General features: G+C 41.2%; 1 protein-coding gene across 1 annotated transcript in view; it reads left to right on the plus strand.

Moving 5' to 3' along the window:
* Nucleotides 1-23489, plus strand: part of LOC142665533 (polycystin-1-like) — an 87556-nt gene that overhangs the window by 19846 nt on the left and 44221 nt on the right. Inside the window, 14 exon segments of the mRNA XM_075845241.1 lie at nucleotides 2016-2196; nucleotides 4107-4294; nucleotides 5632-5744; nucleotides 6588-6735; nucleotides 10737-10990; nucleotides 12001-12756; nucleotides 13198-13329; nucleotides 13843-14012; nucleotides 15829-15962; nucleotides 16043-19677; nucleotides 20298-20438; nucleotides 20522-20659; nucleotides 21278-21560; nucleotides 21771-21978. Coding sequence (XP_075701356.1) covers nucleotides 2016-2196; nucleotides 4107-4294; nucleotides 5632-5744; nucleotides 6588-6735; nucleotides 10737-10990; nucleotides 12001-12756; nucleotides 13198-13329; nucleotides 13843-14012; nucleotides 15829-15962; nucleotides 16043-19677; nucleotides 20298-20438; nucleotides 20522-20659; nucleotides 21278-21560; nucleotides 21771-21978 — 6481 coding nt within the window.

The following is a 23489-nucleotide window of genomic DNA, read 5'->3' on the forward strand; positions in this document are numbered from 1 at the left end:
AACAATGATAACTTTGTAAGGCTAAGTTCACACTACCGTTAATATACGTTTACCTCTTTTCCGTCAGAGGAAGAGAGAATCGAAACATTTAATCTAAAGCAGCGGTTCCGCTAGAATTACCATTGATTTCAATGGTAATTATTTTGTTTCATTTGCTTTCCGTTTGTCTCCGTTCGCTAGGTTTCCGTTTCTTTTCACGCAAACAAAAGTTCTGCAGACTGCACTTTTGCTACCGTCAAAAAACGGAAACCTAGGGAACGGAGACAAATGGAAAGCAACTGAAACAAAAGAATTACCATTGAAATCAATGGCAATTCTAACGGAACTGTTGCTTTCCGTTTAATCTTTTGATCCTCTCTTCCACTGACGAAAGAGAGGTAAACGTATACGAAGTGTGAACTTCGCTTAACTCCCCATTTACTCTGCGGTGTTGCTGCAGGGGAATTCATCACGTGCTACCTTGTTCCCCTCAAGACTATAGATGATGGCTAGGGAGGTCCTCACAGAAGGACACTTTGTGAGCAGTTTATCATCGGGGGACTAATCTAATACAAAGGGATTGTTCAAAGCGAACAACCTCTTTAAAGCAGATTTTGAAATATCCCACCAACCGACGATGCCATAAATGTCAGAAAGATGCGGGTCCCACCTCTGGGACCCGCACCTATCTCCAGAATGGGGTCCCCTGAACCCTGTTCAGCCGCTGTGTGTTGTGGCTGAATGAGGTGTTTTCCGACCATGAAATACGTTATATGGTCGTGAGTTACGTAAACAGCGTAACTCGCTGAGCTACGCTGTTTTCGTAACTCCAATAGTAGTGAATGGCAATTACAGAAGCAGCGTAGCATGCAAGCTACGCTGTTTCCGTAAGTACCATTAAATTCTATTAGACGTATGCAAACAGCGTAGCTCCGTGAGTTACGCTGTTTGTGTAACTAACGACCATATAACGTATTTCATGGTCGGAAAACACCTCATTCAGCCGCAACAGAGAGCGGCTGAATGGGGTTAAGGGGCCCCGTTCTAGAGATAGGTGCGGGTCCCAGAGGTGGGACCCGCATCTAACTGATATTTATGACATATCCTGTCATAAATCAGTTTATTTTATGCTTCTCTCCACATTTCCAATGAATGTAACACAACAGAGAAATCTTTTTTAGTTATTTCACCGTTTAACCATAATATTCATCTATTCAAATGGCTTGATAACATATTTTCCTGATTATCTCGTTACAATGGCATCTGTAAAGAGGTGTCTATCGCCGACATGGCATGCAATGGGCATGTGAACATCAGAACTGGACCATGAAGCAATGGTAGAAGTTGGCCTGGTCGATGAAGTATGTTTTCTTTTACATCATGTGGATGGCCTGGTGCGTGTGTGTCACTTGCCTGGGGAAGAGATGGCACCAGGATGCACAATGGGAAGAAGGCAAGACGGCGGAGGCAGTGTGATGCTCTGGGCAATGTCCTGCTGGGACACCTTGGGTTCTGGCATTCATGTGGATGTTACTTTGACATGTACCATGTACCTTAACATTGTTGAAGGCAATGGACACCCCTTTATGGGTATTCCCCAATGGCAATGACCTCTTTCAGCAGGATAATGCGCCCTTCCACACCGTAAAAATTATTTAGGAACATGACAAAGATTTCAAGATGATGACTTGGCCTCTGAATTCCCCAGATCTCAATCCAATTGAGCATCTGTGAGAAATGCTAGAAAAACAAGTCTGATCCATGGATGTCCCAACTTGCAACTTACAGGACCTAAAGGATCTGCTGCTAACACGTTGGTGCCAGATGCCACAGGACACCTTCAGAGGTCTTGTGGAGTCCATGTTTCAATGGGTCAGAGCTGTTATGGTTGCATGAAGGGAGCCTAAACAATATTAAGCAAGTGGTTTTAATGTTATGGTTGAACGGTGTATGCAGTTCGTAGTCTTACCTTCCACTTACAACAATGTGTTCATTCTTAGTAAACCTCCATGGCTATTTTCCATACCATCTTGCAGATGAATCATCTTGTCCCCGCGGAGGAAGAATTTTCCAAGGTGACCTGCGCTGCTTTTGGCTGAGTCACGTAAAGGAGTCGCTGGTTTCTGCTCGCAGTCGTTGTTCTTCAGTTCCTGGAGGGGATCTTGCATACATAACCTCACTGGATCAACTAACTTTCATTCAAGAATCTTTTTCTGGGTAAGAAGCCTAAGGAATGCCCAACATTGGATCGATTTCCCACATTTAAATTGTTCCTCTCATTTTGTTTTCTCTTCTCAGATCTCCAATCATATAGATACAGTGAAAATTCGGCCACAAAGAATTTGGATGCCCCCTTTAAAAAAACAAAAAACCCTTCATTTCCTACAGCATTCTAACTTAGAACCCTCATATAACATAGTGAGATACATTGATAGGACTACAAGGCCCTCCTTAGGCCTTGTTCACATCTGCGTTGAAGGCTCCATTAGGAAACTCCATCACAGTTCTGGCCAAACATTCCGGAAGCAATATTGTTTTTGGTAAAGCAAAGGACATTATGGTGGAAACTCAACAAAACACATTAAAGACAATGGGTTCCGACTGACGCCAATGGTGTCCGTCATGCAACAGAATCGGCATTTAAGGATATTTTTGTTATTCTGAACAATGGTAACACTGACGCAGATGTGCTCAATGCCTTACATATAAATAGGGTTGAGCAGTAGGATTTTATTTGGGTTATCCTCATTGTTGCAGTTGGTCAGTTCTGCACTGTATTGTACGGGAAGATGCAAGCATAACATTATTACACCCATGTGTCTACACTATATGGACAAAAGTATTAGGCCATGTACATATTACAGTAGCTTTTGTGACACCCCATTCTAGAACAATAGGCATTAATATGGCGTTGGTCCCCCCTTTGCAGCTAAAACAGCTTCCGTTCTTCTGGGAAGGCTTTCTACAAGATTTTGGAGTGTGTCTTTGAGAATTTTTGTCCATTTATCCATAACAGCATTTGTGAGGTCAGACACTAATGTTGGACAAGAGGGCCTGTCTCACAATCTCCGTTCTAGTTCATCCTAAATGTGTTTGATGGGTTTGAGGTCAGGGCTTAGTCAAATTCTTCCACACCAAATTAACCCCAACCATGCCCCATGCCTTTATGGACCTTGCTTTGTGCACTGGGGCACAGACATGCTGGGACAGAAACTGCCTTCCCCTAAAGCATTAAGATTTCCCCATACTGGAGCTAAGGGGCCTAGGTCAAACCCTGAAAAAAAAAACCCCATAGCCTTATCCCTCCTTCAACAAACTTTACAATTGGTACAAAGCAGTCAGGCAGGTAATGTTCTCCTGGCATTCGCTAAACCCAGTCTCATCTATTAGACTGCCAGATAGAAAAGCGTAATTCGTCACGCCACAGAACACGTTTCCACTGCTCCAGAGTCCAGTGTCGGAGTGCTTTACACCACTCCATCCGACGATTGGCATTGTGCTTGGTGATGTAAGGCTTGCACGCGGCTACTCGGTCATGGAAACTCGTGCCATGAAGCTCCTAATGCAGTTTTTGTGCGGATATTAATACCAGACGAGGTTTGGAACTGCAGTTATTGAGTCAGCAGAGCGTTGGCGATTTTTATCTACTATGCGCCTCAGCACTTGGCGACGATGCCCTGTAATTTTACGTGGTCTGACGAGTTGCTGTGGTTTCTAAACGCTTCCACTTGCATTAATACCACTCACAGTTGATCGTGGAATGATCTAGGAGGAAAGAAATTTTACGAACTGACTTGTGGCAATGATGGCATCCTATTACAGCACCACACTGGAATTCAGTGAGCTCTTTAAAATGACCCATCATTTCCCAAATGTTTGTAAAGGCGACTGCATGGCTAGGTGCTGGATTTTATACACCTGTGACAATGGGACTTAATGAAACTGAATCGAAAATATAGACCAAGTGTTTCCCTTTTCTTTTAGCACCTTGTTCACTAGATATTATAAATACAATGTCAAATATATTGTACATATTCATATACAATCATGTCAAATTGTGGCGCTAAACTGTTGTCTATGTCAGCATCTCATATATACATCATGACGTAGATATATCTCTCTTGTAGGCACCTTCCAGTTTGGGTAAACATCTCACAGTCTCTGAAAAAAGATGGCAGGTTTCTCTTGGCTGTACCTACTTTACGTGACCAGAAAATACAGGAGTGTACACGTTTGCCATTAATACCTGGGAAAATATATCAGTTTAGCTCATGCTTGGAAAAAGCCCCATCTTTGTGTCATTGCAGAGCCGGAGGTCAGTATCCAATTCTTATACCTCATACTGCAGCTCCCTGAAAGGTAATTGTTGATAATGTAATTTCTCATATAGCACTGCACCCCCAAACTGGCAGTCATGCTGCACATGACAGAGCCATGGTCAGGCTTTCCTTCATCTGGGGCATAGGTTCAGTTTGCTGCGCTGTGCCTACTGTAAATACCCTGGCCAAGGCAGAGTGACTTGATGGCCTTCTCTGGCACGCAGCATCCATGGCACATGCCCCACCAGTTCCCTGTAAATACACCCTCGACACAAAGACATTTCTGCTGTTTTGTAACAAATATTGGCCAGTTCTCTTTTATTTTAAGCAGCCGTTCTGTGGAACTGAGATAAACTGTGATCGTGGTACATGTTTTCTAATGCCATGCTTAAAAATCAAGTAAAAAAAGCTCAAATAACAAAAACTGACCTCTGACTGTAGAGATTGGCGCTGGGAAAGATAGTTACATTTCAGTGGATTCTGCTTGGATGCTTGGATCTATGCTGCTGTTGGTGCAGTGCATTGGACATTGTGTCTATTGCATTTGTACGGGCACTGCTGTAGCAGTGTTGTAACGTCACAGTGCAACGCAATGTTGCTACTAAGAAACACAAAAGTTTGTACAGCGCATTCCAACTAAATGAAACAACACGTGTATACAGGTGCAAGAACGCCTGTGACTGCAAATTTATACAGCATACAAGAAAACCGTGACGGCACACTGCAAACACTAATGCCACCTAAACCACCAAATATAAATAAATAGAGAGGTTCTTAGCGCGCATTTTGATCAAATTGTGGGAGCCCACCCGCCACGACAAAGTGACCTATATAAGGTGGGTCCCTAATGCTGCTCATACACCCAGAACTGGGACTAAGCCTACATATATCTGGGGATGGTAGGAACCAGCATTAAACTAATTAAAATTACCCAGGGCAAAATGGGAGGAGTGCAAGATCAAAAAATGGAGGCAGTCACTAACCCCACATATATGCAATACATAAAAGACACAAAACTTTGAACGGCACATTCCAACAAAATGAAACAAAACGTGTATACAGGTGCAAGAACGCCTGTGACTGCAAATTTACAGTAAACATGGATGTTTGCAGTGTGTGTTGGCCATTTTCTTGTGTGTTGTATAAATTTGCATTCACGGGCGTTCTTGCACCTGTATACACGTTTTGTTTCATTTTGTTGGAATGTGCCGTTGAAACTTTTGTGTTTTGTTTTTTCTATCAAGAAATTTTTAACAACATTCAAGTCATCTATAAGCTGTACATTCCGGCACATGCATTCTTTATGTTCTCTTATTCATATTTTATTTTTCAGTCCACCTCCCTGATGCCCCTGTTTACCTGGTAGGCGTTCCTGCTTTCGAAGAGGCTGACACAGAGAATGCAACCTTATTTTTTTTACATAAAGACCTTGATAGTGACATTAAGGTAAGTCTCTTAAAGGCTATGTAAACCTTTGCAGGGCATTTTTGTAATTAAATAGGTTAGTCTGTGTGTTTGGTGTAACTTTATAGATAGATTTTATTAAAAATTCGTTTTACTTTTCGGGATACAGCTGTTCTGTATTCTCTATACAGAGCAGCTGTGTCGTTCGCTATTACCTGAATCCGTCAGCCCCGGAGACCTGACGGGTTCAGTGTTAACGGGTCCTGTGTGTCTCTACCTGTAATCTATCACATCTAAGTTTATAATTTACATGTGATATATTACATGTGGCTCCTGCGTGTCAGAGACACACAGAACCCGCTGTCACTGAACCCGTCAGTCCCGCGTACCTGACAGGTAAAAAATGCCCTGCAAAGGTTTACATTGCCTTTAAGTCATCTTGGCTTTTTTCCTAAAGGTCCTTTTACTCGGGCCAATGGTAGGGCAAGCAAGCCTTCATATGAACGCTCATTCCCGATCATTGCCCTGTTTAAACAGGGCAATGATCGGCCGATGAACGAGGAAACGCTCGTTCATTGGCTGATCGTATCGTTTATGCAGCACAAAATCTTATTGTTGTGTAAACAAGGAGATGTGCTGCCGACATGATAACAATGTATGGGGACGAGCGATCATAGTAACGATTACTTGTCCCCATACATTACTGATTACAGCTCATTGTGAAAGGAGCAAACGAGGGCCGATCAACGAGTTGATGGGTGCTCGTTTTTATGGCCCAAATTGACCGGTGCAAAAGGACCCCTAAAGGATGTTTGCTTTCCCTGAGATTAACAGACAAACAGTATGTTAAATTTCCGTCCCTCTGTTAATCCACGTTTGCTGCAGGTGATGCTTTTTCCTGGTCTTTGGTTCAGCCATTCTGGGTTTCCTTTGTCGCTTGAATTGGGAATCGAACCTCTTCAACATGAATACCAGGCTCGAGTCCAGATCCTGAGGCCATTTTGTAGTCCAGAACAACATTTGCTTTCCCCTGGTATGTTTTGTAATATTGACTAAGTGATAAATTGTCAATTTTACCCCAAACTAGAATCAGTTTCAACAAAAAAATTCTACACTTGTGTTAACTTTCAATAACACAGGGATAGAAATGATGACCAACACATAAAAAGAAAATCACAATATTGTTACAAAGAGTTAGGGGGTGCCAGACAGACAGCAAGATAGATAGGTATAGACAAACAGACAGGCAGGCACACAGCCAGCCAATGAAAGACAGACAGCCAATGAAAGACAGACAGCCAATGACAGACAGACAGCCAATGACAGCCACACAGCCAGCCAATGACAGCCAGACAGTCAATGACATAAAAAGACAGACAGATAGACAAATGATAGACAGACAGACAATTAAATTGTCTGTCTATCATTGTCCGTTTATCTGTTTGTCGATGTCTCTGTCTTTGTCTGTCTGTCACTGCCTGTCTCTCTGTCATTATCTGTCTGTCTTTGTCTGTCATTGTCTGTCTGTCATTGTCTGTTTGTCTTTGTTTGTCTGTCTGTCATTGCCTGTCTCTCTGTCATCTGTCTGTCTGTTAAGGGGGTTTTACACTGGGCAATTATCGGGCAGACAAGCGTTCATAGAATGCTGATCTAAGTCTGGTTCACTAGAACCAAGGCAATTAGAATCAACCCTGGCATTTTAAAGCCCACAAGCCCACCTGCTGTCCATGCAATATGTTTGCCCAGTTGTGGGCCCACCCTCCAGCATTATATGAGAATTGTACATCCTTTCTGATGCTCCTCAAAATGCTGCCTTCCTGTTGTGCTACTCAGATATTTTATAAATGCCACAAAACCGGTAAATGTGGGCAGCATGTGAATGTACAGTATACACCGGTCACCACTCTCATACAGGAACGGTGTCTGTTATCCGTTATTAAATGCTTGAGCAGCACAGAAGTGAGACAGCAGGAAAGGAGACCTACCGGAGATGGTGACAATACCCTGAGATGGACTCTCCCCAATCATATTTCAAGTTATAGTAATAAATAATATATTGCAGAAATACTAAGAATATATGTGTGCAATAAATATAATACATCATACACCATCAGGATATACGAGTCCATACGACATAAACTGTGTATACTAACAATGCCATCATATACAGTATATTCTACAAATGAGTAATAATAAAAACACCAATATAAACTGTACACATAAATAATGCTCTCTCTCGCTATATATATATATATATATATATATATATATATATATATATATATATATATACATACACTACCGTTCAAAAGTTTGGGGTCACCCAGACAATTTTGTGTTTTCCATGAAAACTCGCACTTATGTTTATCAAATGAGTTGCAAAATGACTAGAAATTATAGTCAAGACATTTGACAAGGTTAGAAGTAATGATTTTTATTTGAAATAATAATTTTCTCCTTCAAACTTTGCTTTCGTCTTGGAATGCTCCATTTGCAGCAATTCCAGCATTGCAGACCTTTGGCATTCTAGCTGTTAATTTGCTGAGGTAATCGGGAGAAATTTCACCCCATGCTTCCAGAAGGCACTCCCACAAGTTGGATTGGCTTGATGGGCACTTCTTGCGTACCATACGGTCAAGCTGCTCCCACAACAGCTCTATGGGGTTGAGATCTGGTGACTGCGCTGGCCACTCCATTACAGATAGAATACCAGCTGCCTGCTTCTTCCCTAAATAGTTCTTGCATAATTTGGAGGTGTGCTTTGGGTCATTGTCCTGTTGTAGTATGAAATTGGCTCCAATCAAGCGCTGTCAACAGTGTATGGCATGGCGTTGCAAAATGGAGTGATAGCCTTCCTTATTCAAAATCCCTTTTACTTTGTACAAATCTCCCACTTTACCAGCACCAAAGCAACCCCAGACCATCACATTACCTCCACCATGCTTGACAGATGGCGTCAGTCACTCTTCCAGCATCTTTTCAGTTGTTCTGCGTCTCACAAATGTTCTTCTGTGTGATCCAAACACCTCAAACTTCGATTCGTCTGTCCATAACACTTTTTTCCAATCTTCCTCTGTCCAATGTCTGTGTGCTTTTGCCCACATTAATCTTTTCCTTTTATTAGCCAGTTTCAGATATGGCTTTTTCTTTGCCACTCTGCCCTGAAGGCCAGCATCCTGGAGCCGCCTCTTCACTGTAGACGTTGACACTGGCGTTTTGCGGGTATATTTAATGAAGCTGCCAGTTGAGGACCTCTGAGGCGTCTATTTCTCAAACTAGAGACTCTAATGTACTTGTCTTGTTGCTCAGTTGTGCAGCGGGCCTCCCACTTCTCTTTCTACTCTGGTTAGAGCCTGTGTGTGCTGTCCTCTGAAGGGAGTAGTACACACCGTTGTAGGAAATCTTCAGTTTCTTGGCAATTTCTCGCATGGAATAGCCTTCATTTCTAAGAACAAGAATAGACTGTCGAGTTTCACATGAAAGCTCTCTTTTTCTAGCCATTTTAAGAGTTTAATTGAACCCACAAATGTAATGCTCCAGATTCTCAACTAGCTCAAAGGAAGGTCAGTTTTATAGCTCCTCTAAACAGCAAAATTGTTTACAGTGGTCCTAACATAATTGCACAAGGGTTTTCAAGTGTTTTCTAATCATCCATTAGCCTTCTAACACAGTTAGCAAACACAATGTACCATTAGAACACTGGAGTGATGGTTGCTGGAAATGGGCCTCTATACACCTATGTAGATATTGCATTAAAAACCAGATGTTTGCAGCTAGAATAGTCATTTACCACATTAACAATGTATAGAGTGTATTTCTGATTAATTTAATGTTATCTTCATTGAAAAAAAACTGTGCTTTTCTTGCAAAAATAAGGAAATTTCTAAGTGACCCTAAACTTTTGAACGGTAGTGTACATATATTTATATACTAAGCACATGAATAATAACATCATATACACTGTACCCATCAAAAACTCGATATACTATAAAAGCACTATATACTATACACATGAATAATGCTATTTACACAATACACATGAATAATGCTGCCATATATACTGTACATATGAATAACCTGGGAGACATGCCGCACGTGCACAACTCACACCTAGAACACATGCCGCACGTGCACCACTCAGACCTAGGACACCTACAATGGGGTTCATCGGGTAAGGGCGTATTGTTCGTCATTTTGACAACAAAAATAGCGCAGCATGTATTACTATTTTTTCAGTCAAAATTGATGGAAACTGCGACAGAGTCTTTGACGCAGATGAAAACAGAACTTCTCTGCAGCTAATGGGGTTGTTGGTTTACTGTAGACAGTAACAGAGAGAGCAGCACTACTGAGCAGCTACTGTATGCCAGGTCCAGTGGCTGCTTATTGGCTCAGAATACAGCAGCCGCTCGGCAGTGTCTTCTCTATTTCTCTTATTTAGTGAGGTCTGTGAAATCTGTAAGTGTGGTACCACGCTCCCACGGGCCAAACAGTGAATTAACTAATGCTGGGCTGCTCTGTCCTTCTGGTGAGAGGGAGCAGTGTTGCCACTTTATTGTTGCTGGATTATACAGAGGTAGCCAAACTCCCCTTTGTGTCTGATCAGTGACCGCTTGTAGAGAAGCTTGATCAGACACCCAGTGTGAATAGGCTTCAGTCCGTAGCTAAAAGAACTATGTGGGTGGCAGCCAAACCAGCCCACTGTGCACCAGCCCATCTGGCATTTGCCAAAACTTCCAGGTGGCCAGTCCGGCCCTGACTAGAACCAAGGGAGGTCTGGGTATTGCAACTGTAATATGGATGCTAAAATGCAGTCTTATAGTAGCCATCTAAAACTGACCTTAATGTAAATAGATAGAACTTACGGGGACATTTGATACATCAAATAAAGTAGGTGGTTTGTACTGTATGCTGATTTATTAGCTGTCGTCTTTGAAGTGTAGTAAAAAATCATAATACTTCTTAAAAAATACCATTATTTCATAAGATGTTTGTTCCAATAGTAACCTGTGTTTTTTTTGTATGTTTCTGAAGGTTGTGTATTTCAGCAGTCTCCTTTTGCGATCTGTCACCCGCATCCTCTATGTAACACTACCGGGGTCTGTCCCAATAGCAAACAGTGGTGCTCGCTTACTGAAAGCTGTTTGAGTCCCGACCAGCCCTGCAGTACTTATACCTCTGAGAGCTACTTATACCAACCTCGGTATGTTGGAACCCCACCACTATACTCACCCGTTGCTGACATCCCCCTGCTATTCTCACCCAGCAGGAAGAGGCGAAACATTCAAGTAAGAATAGATAATGTGTTAATTATTAATATATGGAAAGAATTGATAGATTTCGGACCTACCGCAGAAAACTGATTTGAACTGTAAACTTTATAGAGATTATTATATATATGTTTAATATTTTAGAATTTCACAGTCTATTTTAAAGAGGTTGTCTAGTTTAAAAAACTCAATTGCAAATACCCTAATAGGCACTCCTGAATTAATAGAGGGGAGGTCCAGCAGCTACAAAGAACATTAACATCATTTTTATTGTTATTATTTAAGGGGTTGTCTAGTTTGGGGTCTGTTTTTTTTGCTGATGACCTATCCATAGGATAGGTCATCAGTATATGATCGATGGGGATCCTACATCCGGACCCCGCACCGATCAGCTGATCCGGCTGCCTCCAAGCGCCGGAAGCTATGCAGGGTTCGTTGCCGAAAGCAGAAGGCTTCGTCCACTGTATAGCGGCCGTGCTGCAGTACTGCAGCTCTACTCTAGTGAATAGGAGCAGAACTCCTCTAACCCAACACGACCGCTATACAGTGATTGAAGCCTTTTGCTTACGGCACTGACTCTGCATAGCTTCCGGCGCCCGTAAGGAGCCAGGACTGCTGATCACGTGGGGTCCGGGTGTCAGATAGGTCATCAGAGAAAAAAAAAAAACAGCCCCCAAACGGGACAACCCCTTTAAGTAAAATTACAGTCACCATGGACATGTAGGCATGTTTACAGTATAAAAACTGTGCACGGCGTAATTTTCTCTGTGCTGGCGCTGCAGTGAAGTTGTTAGAGATATCATGATTATAAGACATATGGAGAATATCTGAGCTTCTATTGCTCTTTTACAGTGCCTATGTAAGACTTACATTTTTCTACCCATCCTAAACAACTAAAATATTATTAGATGAATACTTTGTGAAGTAGCCCAAAAGGATAGTACTAAAGGATGGTACAAAATTTATGTAATATATATGCTGCAAAAAATGATACCATTATATAAACTTCAAACCTAATTCTCTTGCAGGTCTTGCTATCTCATCTGTCTTATTCTGTGCACCCTGATGACATCATTTCTATACAGCACACCGGCGTCGACGGGTCGTTCCTTCACTGCACCTCTAATTCTGATTCTCTCTGGCGCCAAAGTTATATTACCATGACACATCAAGGATGGCAGAAAGAGTCCGCTCTTATAGAGTCTTTCAGCTGGGTTGATGATGCGGTTTGTGACCTTCATGTGATGTATGGGTCAGAAGCACACAGCCTTGTGGTCTCGCCATTGTTATGGGGTATTCAGAAAGCTGGAACGTATATAATCAGTGCTGTCCTGACCAATGCAGTTAGTTCAACTACAGCCACTTGTGAAGTGAATATTCTAAGTCCTATTACTGATGTACAAATTATTCACCCTACACCTTACAATGACTCTTTGCATTTGCGAACTCAGGAGGTGAATCTGGTTATTATCAGTGCCCGTAGTACAAATGTAATTCATGTTCATTGGTTGACACCACTGCAGAATGAAGAGTCCATTATGCAGCAAGAATGTCCTTCGGATATTGCATCTTCTTTGCCGATTTGCACTTATCGATCTATAGATTTGTGGTTTTCTTGGATGCGGTTGCATTTTAACAGTCCAGAAAGTACTCTACTTTCCATTGAGTTGACCAGTGAAGTCAGTGTCAAAAGTTTAACCATGCAAGTCAAGGCTCATGATGTCATCCAGGGGCTTCAAATTCGCACTGATGGATCTAATCGCATTCAATTAAACCAAACTAGGGTAAGTAAGTATGCCTACATCTATTGCGTGTGGTAATCCATTAATATGGACTTATGTCACCCTTCTACATCTGAAACCTGAATTTCCTGTCTATTTACCTTAGGCCTTATGCACACTACCATATTATGGTGTCTCACTACCGGCGACCCCACACAATCTACGATTTGTATGGAACTATAGTATGTTGCTTATAGACTTCTATGCAGCCATACTGTACCTCCGTATGCCTCTGTTTTCATGCAAAAGTTTTGTTGCCGGGATTCCATATACAAAAAAACCTGTTATATTCTCCATTGGATGCCGAAATAATAGACATATTTCGATATTCGATTTTCTGTAATACGGAGCCACCATATGTACAGGCTACATGCACATGGATCTGTAGTGTGTATGAGGCCTAAATAAATGTAATCATGTAGCTTATCTGTTTCTACTCTACAGATTTTCACAGCTGAGCTGTCTCATGGCTCATCTGTTACATTCATATGGACTATGGATAATAATAAAGTGTTCTCATACAAGGGTCCAAGCTACACTGTGACATTCAGAACCCCAGGAATTTATCATTTGAAGGTAACTTTTTCCTTATATTTTGCAGCAGACCATATTCTTCTTGCAGAGGATGGGACTACCGTGTTATGAATATTCGAGGGCTCTTAGTAAGGCTAGATTCACACGAACATGGGGAAACTCGGACGTGAAGTTTTTCATGTCCGAGGTGCCCCCGTGCGGGTTCCATTTTCACGGATCCCCATAGACTTGAGTCTATTAAGGGATCCGTGAAAACGGAAGAAAACAGGACATGTTCTATTTTTCAACGGACCCTTTACACATGGTCCGTTGAAACAATGGCTGTGTGAACGGGCCCATTGAATTACATGCGTCCATGTGAAGGCCGTTGTTTTAACGGCCGTCACCCCGACGTAAAATACGCTTGTGTGAATCAGGCCTAAGGCACCAGATAATTTGCCTCTACTTTTGGTAATATTTTCCAGGTGTGTTGCTTATTTTGTTTGTTGCTTTACATATCATTATTGCTTTTTTTTTAACCCTCTAATTTGTTTTTTGTGTTGTCTGTTATCTCAGGTTGTTGCTGAGAACCCAGTCAGTTCTAAGGAGTTAGACATGATGCTTTATGTAGATGGGATTCTTCCTTCGCTGAATGCTGAGCTCTTTGTGTTTTCTGCACTTGTGGCTAAGACACATGAAATCTCTTTAAAGATACAGCTGGAAAACTCATCTAATGTGACCATAAGGTACTGGTTTTATGTTTGATTTTTACCTCTTTTAACTAGTACAACCTGTAACGTACATTGCAGAAGTCACTAGACAATTGGAAGGGCAAAAGTTCCTTAAGGGTATGTTCACACGCAGAGTTTTCAGGCATATTTCGGGGCGTAAACGCCTCGAAGTACGCCTGAAAAAACGATAGCTGAATGCCTACAAACATCTGATTATTGAAATTAATGGCAAAAACTGCGTTTTGTTCAGACGGGGCATTTTTTTACGCCGGTGTTTTAAAAAACAGCGCGTAAAAAGGAGCATGTCACTTTTTGAGCCCTTTTTGGAGCTGTTTTTTCATTGTGTCAGTAGAAAAACAGCTCCAAAAATGTCTAGAAAAAAACATTTTCAGCTTAAAAAATGGCTGAAATTCAGTGGCTGAGTTCTCTGAAAACAGCTCCGTCATTTTCAGCCATTTTTGATTTTGCGTGTGAACATACCCTAAAAAAGTATTAGAATCACACACCTTCGCTGAAAACCTAGACGTGCAGGTGGGTTCACGTTCACAAACTGCAGACCACTATTTACAACGGTCATAAGACAATCCATAGTTAATTTTGGGTGGCTACAGCAACATCATTTAAAGGGTATGTCCACCTTCGCAACCAAATTTTTTTTCTTGGTCCAATGTATCTAAAATAAAAAATGAAGTAACTTTAATGATAATTAAACATATTCTACTGTTTGGTGTCTCCAACTTCAATGTAGACCTATGTTTCTCCATGGTAAAGCAACTCTGTGTAGTCTGATCCTGCAATCGTAGACCCGTCTTGTTTCTTTCTATTTCCTGCTAATGTACGTACAGTAGGTTAGCAATAACTAGCGGACATCTGTAAGGGAGTATAACTGCAGAATAAGATCACACAGGGTTTTATTTTGTAGTTTGTTAATAAAAATTATTTGCAAAAGTTGCTTCATTTTTTATTTTAAATGCATAGGAGCATTAAAAAAATGGATTTGGAAGTGTACAGTAATTATCCTTTAAGTAATCTACTGCAGCTTCCTTATGTGTCAAGAAAGCACCATGTGCCATGAAGACAACCCCTGTCCATATATCACCACTCAGTACCCCTTCTATGAGTCAGATTGGAAAACCACTCTGTTGGACTTGAGTCATCCATGTATTACAGAGATGCATGGCCGGGGCTTCCCTAGGGGAGGTGGCCCCCATACGAAAGGGGTTGCTGGTAGTGAGACAACCCCATTAAGCAGAGACAAACAGAGAACTCAGACTTCTTACTTGCTCTTTAACTTTTTCTCTATCTATCTATCTATCTATCTATCTATCTATCTATCTATCTATCTATCTCTCTATCCATTTATCTATCAATTTATCCATCCATTTATCCATCCATTTATCCATCCATTTATCCATCCATCTATCCATCCATTTATCCATCCATTTATCCATCCATTTATCCATCTATCCATCCATTTATCCATCCATTTATCCATCTATCCATCCATCCATCTATCCATCCATCTTCTTTTTCAGCCATACAGTATATTTAGTTTTAACCTTCTTATCACTACCATTCTTTCCAGAATCATGAGAGGGTTGCCTTAGCTTTGAAGCCTTACCCTATATTAACATTACTAGCAGACACGTCTGCAGGGAAGTATTACGTTATAGGTTAGTTTCACATCCTGCAGAATTGGTGCAGATTTTTTGCGCCTTTGAATATATTTGTGATATTCCGTATGCTTTGTCTTCTACACCCCCCACCCCATTGTCTATAGACTTTCATCTGTATTTATGCCTAGTTAGTGGGAAGTTCTGCTTTTCTACAGCTGGGAGTTTGGAGATGGCAGCCCACTACTAAACAGAAGCTTTTCTCCTCCATATGATCTCCGGCACCTACAAAACCTTAAAGAGTCATTGGTCACTTTGAACACAACAGAAAGACATATGTATAGCCAGCCTGGTAAGAAAAAGTGTAATGGTCTGTGGTGTCTAGATGTATTCTCTACAAATGCTATGTAATCCTATGTTCCATTTTCACAGGGTATTATCAAGTCAAAGTGACGGCGTATCAAGGTGGATCAGAAACCACATGCACAGCGCAGTTACGGGTTGTTTCTCCCCTGACATCCTTAATCCTTGAAGTAGACCCTGCCTCTCTAGGACTGCATACAGCCGCACTGTTTTCTGCATTATGTCTGCCTTCATCACTTGATGTGATCTTCACTTGGAATTTTGGTGATGAGTATGGAGCTGTACAAAGCAGCGATCGTCAAATAAAACACGTCTACAAATCAGTTGGTACCTATAAGATAACGGTCATTGCAAGCAATGAGCTCAGCCAAATTAACGAAACATTGATGGTTACCATTGAGCAACAGATCGAAGGCTTGTGTGTAGAGAGCAATAGCCCTATTGAGCTGGGTACGGAAATCACAGTATTCTGTTCAGTAACACAGGGCACAAATATTATTTGGACTTTTGATATGAAAGATGGTAAATCCTACATTAACCAGTCAGAAGCATCAGTAAACCATAGATACAACCGGTGGGGTAATTTTACTGTTGCGGTAACGGCTAGAAATGGTCTGAGCTCTGCCTGTAAATCACTCACTGTACATATTTACAGAATACAAGTCACCAATGTTCTTCCTGAAGTTGCCGCTAGCCTAATATCTACACAGATGACGGCCTACCTCTCCATGCCATCCAAATTACAAATATTTCATTGGGACTTTGGAGATGGCAGTCCATCCACCATCACTGAAGGCAAGGCTGATGTATGGCACACTTACCATTCTGCTGGCAATTACACAATTCAACTGGTAATATCTGGAGATACTGAGGGTGATTTTTACAGAAAAGTGATAAAAGTTGAAGATAAAATTACCAATGTAACTATTAATACATCACCCACAGCTGCAAATGTATCCCAGCTTATTTCCTTCCATGCATTGGTGCATCCTCTGCCCGACCAAAAGCATGATTATTGGTATCAGTGGGATCTTGGTCTGGGAATCCTGCCTACAAAAAAGTCATCCTCAGAGGTCACCTGGTCATATATGTTTGACGGTCACTACAACGTAACCGTCACAGTCTGGAACCAAGTAAGCCAACTTCAAGCATGCTGTTTTGTCAATGTGCAGCAACCAATTGTTTCCGTGTATATAGAACACAATGGTGGAGCTATAATTCCACGTGGTGTTGAGAAGATCTTCTTTGCTCGGGTTAGACCAGAGGTGGCAGCTCAGTTTACCTGGGAATTTGGCGATTCTTCTCGTCTTTGCTTTGGACAAAATGTTACACACACTTTCCAGGTGTCTGGCAACCTAACTGTTAGTGTCTATGCAAAAAATAATGTGAGCTACCATGAAGCCTCTTATTCATTTTATGTGCAAGCCCCTATCAAAAACCTTTCACTGAGATCTGATGTTGTGTTGGCAGAGTCTAACCAAACCGTCCATTTCTATACTACGTTGTCTAGTGGTGATGATGTGCACTATTTCTGGGCAATGTGTGAGTCCTGTCCATTTTTAGACAGAACATCAAACATATCTCACATAACATCAAACATATCTCACATATTTTTTTATCCCGGTAGCTATATGGTTAGAGTACAGGCTATAAATACTCTAAGCTCTGCTCAAGCTTCTGTTAGATTAAATGTTCAAGAACAAGTGCAAGGTGTAAGGATATGCCAAGAGAATGCACAAGTTTATGGGTATGCTGGCATTGGTGAACCTCTCACTCTCACGGCTCATGTGATCAAAGGATCCAACCTTTCCTTTAATTGGGTATTGATGCCCAGACTATTGGAAAGTCATAACTCCTCCATCACTTTGACTCCATTAGTACTGGGGGAATATTGTGCAGAGGTTTGGGTAGAGAATGGATTAGGAAAAATGTTTGCACAAACTCAGATGTACGTTATAGAGAGAATAAGTGGCATAGCTATACAAAAACCAACTGGCAGTGTGGCCATTGGGTCACCTTTAAATTTGACTATTCATGTTCAATCTGGCACTGACTTGCATTATTCATGGGAACTTGGGGAAGGCGCATATTGGCATACTGGCCAAAATAGGTCCATGACTTTAAGTTACCTCACACAAGGCTTGAAGCTCATTGCAGTTACAGTGTCAAATGCGTTGAGTTCTGCCACTGTATCAACAAAGTTGATGGTACAAGAACCCTTGTCAAATATTAGTTTTGCCGTCAATGGTTTACATAACTTTAAAGTAGTACCATCACGTAAAATGGTTTTATTGTGTGGTTCAGTAGAACGTGGCACAGAGCTAATGTGGGAATGGAGGTTGTCCGGTTCGAATGAAAATGTTATGTATATCACACAGAATGTGTCACATTTGTTTAAGGAACCTGGTGAGTATGAGGTTTCACTGAAAGTCTACAACTCAGTGAGTAATGCCACTATTTCTCATACACTGCTTGTGCAGGATACAATTACTGGTTTCCATGTCAATACAGAAAGGAATAGTGTCTGTACTGGGCAAGAGGTTACGTTTTGTCCGAGTATTCAGTATGGCACAAATGTGACCTTCATATTGGCTTTTCCTCAACTCAATTTGTCTCAGGTTCTCTTTAAAATATGTGGTCAATTGATCTTCCCTTTTCCTGGCATTTATGAAGTTCTGTCATCTGCATATAACAAGGTCAGCCTTGCCAATTATACACTTCACATAAATGTCTTGGAGAACATTAAAGGTCTGAAGGTCTTTGGTCTTTCCTCTGCTTGGCCAGTTAAGAGGACCATGAACTTACTTGCAAAGTTGGAACCTGGTTACCTTCCCAATTTTCAATGGAATTTCCAAGAAGAAGGTCTACCTACTCGTATACAGACAGGGCAAAGGGTAGCATTCACTCCACTGGAACTGGGAGCACTTCATATTGTCCTTAATGTCAGCGACCATGTTTGTTTCTCCGTAATGCGATCTCTGGTTATTGTACAGGCTCCAGTAACTAGTGTTTTTCTAGAGATTAGTACTGAAGAGGTTTTCTTACATCAATGTGTCATATTTATGGCAACTGTATCTGATGGCTCAGACTTACATTTTCACTGGACATTTGTAGAAACGAATATAACAGGTGTAGAAAGTTCAGTAGAGTATTGCTACAATGACATGGGCGACTTTGTGACTAATGTGTCTGTGTTTAACCTGGTGAGCGTGGTTCATGCATATAAAAGAGTAAGTGTAAGGCCAGTAGATTGTGAACAACCACTTGCCCGGTTGGTGGAATCGCCATCAGTTATATACCGGGCTGATGAAGGTAACTTTGAGGCCAGTGTGAATCTAAGAGGCTGCTATAAATACAAAGTGATATACCAGTGGCAGATGTACAGGAGATCAGATCAACAAGCAATATCCCTTCTGGACATTGACACATCCAACACTCATTTGACCATCCCTGGAAATTCACTGGACATTGGAATGTACTGTCTTCTTTTCACAGTCACTCTTCAAGGGACCCCACTATCAAATAACATTACTCAGATATTTGAAGTAACTCGTAGTTTGCTAGTGGCCCAGATATATGGAGGCTCAAAACTAATCTGGCCAGCGAAAACTGATTTGACTCTGGACGGCTCAAAATCCTATGATCCTGATCAAGATGACTCAGATATGGAGTATAAATGGAGCTCAGAACCTGTGGACACTGAGGTAAGAGGGGTGGCTATGCCTAGCAGCAGAATAAAAGGGGGGTGAGGAGGTTCCCTACCCATGCTTTCATTCTCATTGGTGCTGAGGACCATGCGAGGGAAGAAAGGAGAGCCTGTCATTCATTTAATATGTATATCCCCTCACCTGACCTATTTAGTCTATTGATATAGCGAGCTAAATAGTTATAGGTATGACTATGTTATGTTTTTTGCTTTAATTTGTTGATTTTTATTTACATTTTTTTTCTCCTTTCACCCCCCCCAACTACATTTTTGTACATTTTTACTTTTGTGATGTTTTTTATTCTTTTCTTTTATCTTTATCATTATCTTTTATGCTTCTCATACCCCATCCCCTCTTTTCTTTTTGTACCCTTTATTGTAAAATGTTAATAAAAACAATTTTGGAAAAGGTGGGTGAGGAATAAACAGTATTCGATTAACAGACGGCGTCGTGAAAACATAAAGTGGCCAATATTTCTATATGTTTCTGCTAAAACAAGAAACAACAATTCTTCGTTGGTGGTAACGATGATGATGCATAGGAATAGTAAACATGAGGGACTTAACGGTACAACATTAATATCATAACTATCTGTGTTCCTTGTCTATACCCATCAGGATCGATCCTGCTTTCTGAATGCTTTGCCCAGTCTTCCGACAATTACAATTACTTGGTCTGAACTATGTGGCAATATCTCATACAGCTTTTCATTGACCGTTCTGAAACATGGAAGAGCCCCAACAAGAGCCAGACAGACAGTAAGTCTAATGGTCTCCACTTTACTCTTCATTTCACTTACACTATTGTATAGCTGTATTTAACCTATTTTCTTTCGTCCCAGGTTTTCATTCATAAGAGTTCTGTGTTCCCGGTTTATATCCGGTGCATCTCCTGTGATTTATCATCTGGCACTCATATCAGCGTTAGGAATCCTATGATTCTGTATGGAGAATGTGGCCACTGTCATAGTGATATATTGGTGAGAGATTCTTGACATTATCATTTCTATAACTTATCTCGCTTCCATTGAGAATGTTGCAAACTGTACTGTATAAATATTCCCAAGCTGATCTGTACACATTTTTTCCATTTAGTAGAAAAATCTCTGTCCACAATGGTTTACAATATAATAAAAGAGGTAATTCAGCACTCGCTTGAATAAATTTTACTTACCATGTGTACGATTATACAAAAATGTCACATATAAAGTCTATAAGAAATCTGTGTAGAGAGGTAGGGGGAAGTGGGGAAGGAGGAATCCTCCAGCTCACCGATCCAGTCGAATCAATATCGAATGCGCACGTATCCTCTTGGTGGCACATGTTGTAATTGAAGGAAAAAGAAGCGGGTCTGGAACCAGCGCTTGATAATAAAATAGAAGAAGTCTTCCAACTTTATTTCATTCCTTTAAAAATTCTAACTGTAAATAGGGGAGATTGCAAAACAGTTAGCCTACGAGTTTCAGATGTATTACTCATGGCCTATTACACCTAGCATTTATATCCGAGAAATCTGTGTGTCTAAATAATAAAAGTGTACAGTAACTCATAACTATTACGTTTTATGACATTTTGTCATCATTTCATATTTCTTACAGTTTAGGTGGAGCGCTGTGGACTCTCACGGGAATCCTCTGACCCTGGACAATCATACAACTACCACTGGCTCTTTACAGCGTGAACTTATAATTCGGAAAGGGGTTTTACAGGATAATCTAGACTATACATTTATCCTTCACGTTATTCAGCAGATGGGACATGGTTGGGGTGAAGGCAGAATTATTCTAACCCCAAATCATCCACCTACTGGAGGCCAATGCTCACTCCTTCTCCAGAGAAGTATATTGTGGGAGAGGACCCCTCTAGAATATAACTGCACAGGTCAGTAGTCACTGTCACCAGATCATATTAACATACCAAATAAGTAGCAGGGTTAGAGGGAGAAGGGCTTAAAGGAACCAAGATGCCATTTTGCTAAACCACTTTGGAGCATAGCCAGGCCTTCGGTATCTACATTCTTACTTCCATCGCATTACCACGCAACAGGGACATTTGTCCTGACTATGTAATTCTGACTATTTTTTTTGCCAGGATGGAAGGATCCAGATATGGGCATACAGCTATTTTACCTTATGTCAGTCCAAATCTGCTCATTCATGAGTTGTCGGAAACTGTACTTGTATCGAGGATTGAAGAGCTCACACAGTGTTCATCTTCTGGCAGCTGTTGAGGTTGGAAATATTCAAATACATATAGAAGTGGAAGACATGCAGGGAGATCGGACATTGGCATTAAACCGGTAAGATTGAAGGCGTTAACCATTTACTGTCAAATCCACTTTGTCCACTAGTTCCTGGCTGTTAGAGCAGCGTGTTAGCTGTAAAATACAGCTGACACCTCCATACATCATCCACCCACTCCATGGAGTGTCGACATGTCATGGGTTGGGAAGGGGTTAAGTAATGAAGTGGTCAGGGGGCCCGGCGCAGCTGGGTCCCTTGCTTAGGACCATAAGACGCAGGGACTTTTTAGCAAGATTTTTTCTTGCTAAAAACTGCTACTTATAGTCGGAAAAATACGGTAAATGTAATTTAGCTATAACATTGCCTCTTTACATATCATGTTGTGAGGAAACCAAACTATAGAAAGGAGATCGGACAGTTCAAATGTGAACCAATAGGACTGATAAAAGAGGTGTGATGCTTTTCCTACGATGAAATGTTCGTATTAACGGTCTCTGTTAGATCAGGCAAAACGTTATCATTTTTCGATTGGAATAATTAAACAAATGCTTCTGGGTCTAGATATCGCTGTTACATAGTTGTTATGGCGCCCCATTGTGTTACTTTCATTCCCTCCATGAAAATGTCTACACATTGACATAGGAGCTAATAGTTTTTTGTTCTAGGAAATTATCTAAGCCTTTTTTGCAGCACCTACTGTCCCTGCTGTGACGGCTCCTGCGGTGACTATTCCATAGATTCACAGTTCTCACAGTAAAGAAGACTTGTCGTCTCTGCAGGTTGAACCTTTTTTTCTCCAGATGGAGGGAGTGCCCCCTTGTTTTTTGAGGAGTTTTACATGGAACAGGTTTTCACCATATTTTTTGTATGTGCCATTCATATATTTAGATAAATGAATCATGTCCCCCCCCCCCCCTTAGTCGTCTTTTTTCAAGGCTAAATAGTTTTAATTCTTTTACTTTTTCCTCATAACTTAGATTCTCCATGCCCCTTATTAGTTTCGTTGCTCTTCTATGTATTTTTTCCAACTCCAGGGCATCCTTTCTATGAACTGGAGCCCAGAACTGAACTGCATATTCTAGATGAGGCCTCACTAATGCTTTGTAAAGTGGTAATATTACATCCCTGTCCCGCGAGTCCATGCCTCTTTTAATATACGACAATATCTTGCTGGCCTTTGAAGCAGCTGATTGACACTGCATACTGTTATTTAGTTTATGATTTACAAGTACACCCAGATCCTTCTCAACAAGTGACTCCCCCAGTGTAGCGCCCCCTAGGACATATGATGCCTGCAGGTTGTTGGTACCCAGATGCATAACTTTACATTTATCTACATTAAACTTCATTTGCCAAGTGGATGCCCAATCACTTACATCTTGACGACGCAGGTATGGTTGAAGCCAATAGTAGAGCAGGGGACCGTAAAGTTCCTGCTCTACCATTCGCTATCTATCGCTGGCAGTGACATCATCACGCCTGTCTGCGGCGTGCCGTACAGGCCAGAGGAGCAGAGGGATCTCCTCCACTCATCATTGGAACGGGGTTAGGTGAGTATATATATATA

The sequence above is a fragment of the Rhinoderma darwinii genome, chromosome 13, assembly GCF_050947455.1.
Source record: "Rhinoderma darwinii isolate aRhiDar2 chromosome 13, aRhiDar2.hap1, whole genome shotgun sequence".
In the NCBI taxonomy this organism is placed as follows: domain Eukaryota; kingdom Metazoa; phylum Chordata; class Amphibia; order Anura; family Rhinodermatidae; genus Rhinoderma; species Rhinoderma darwinii.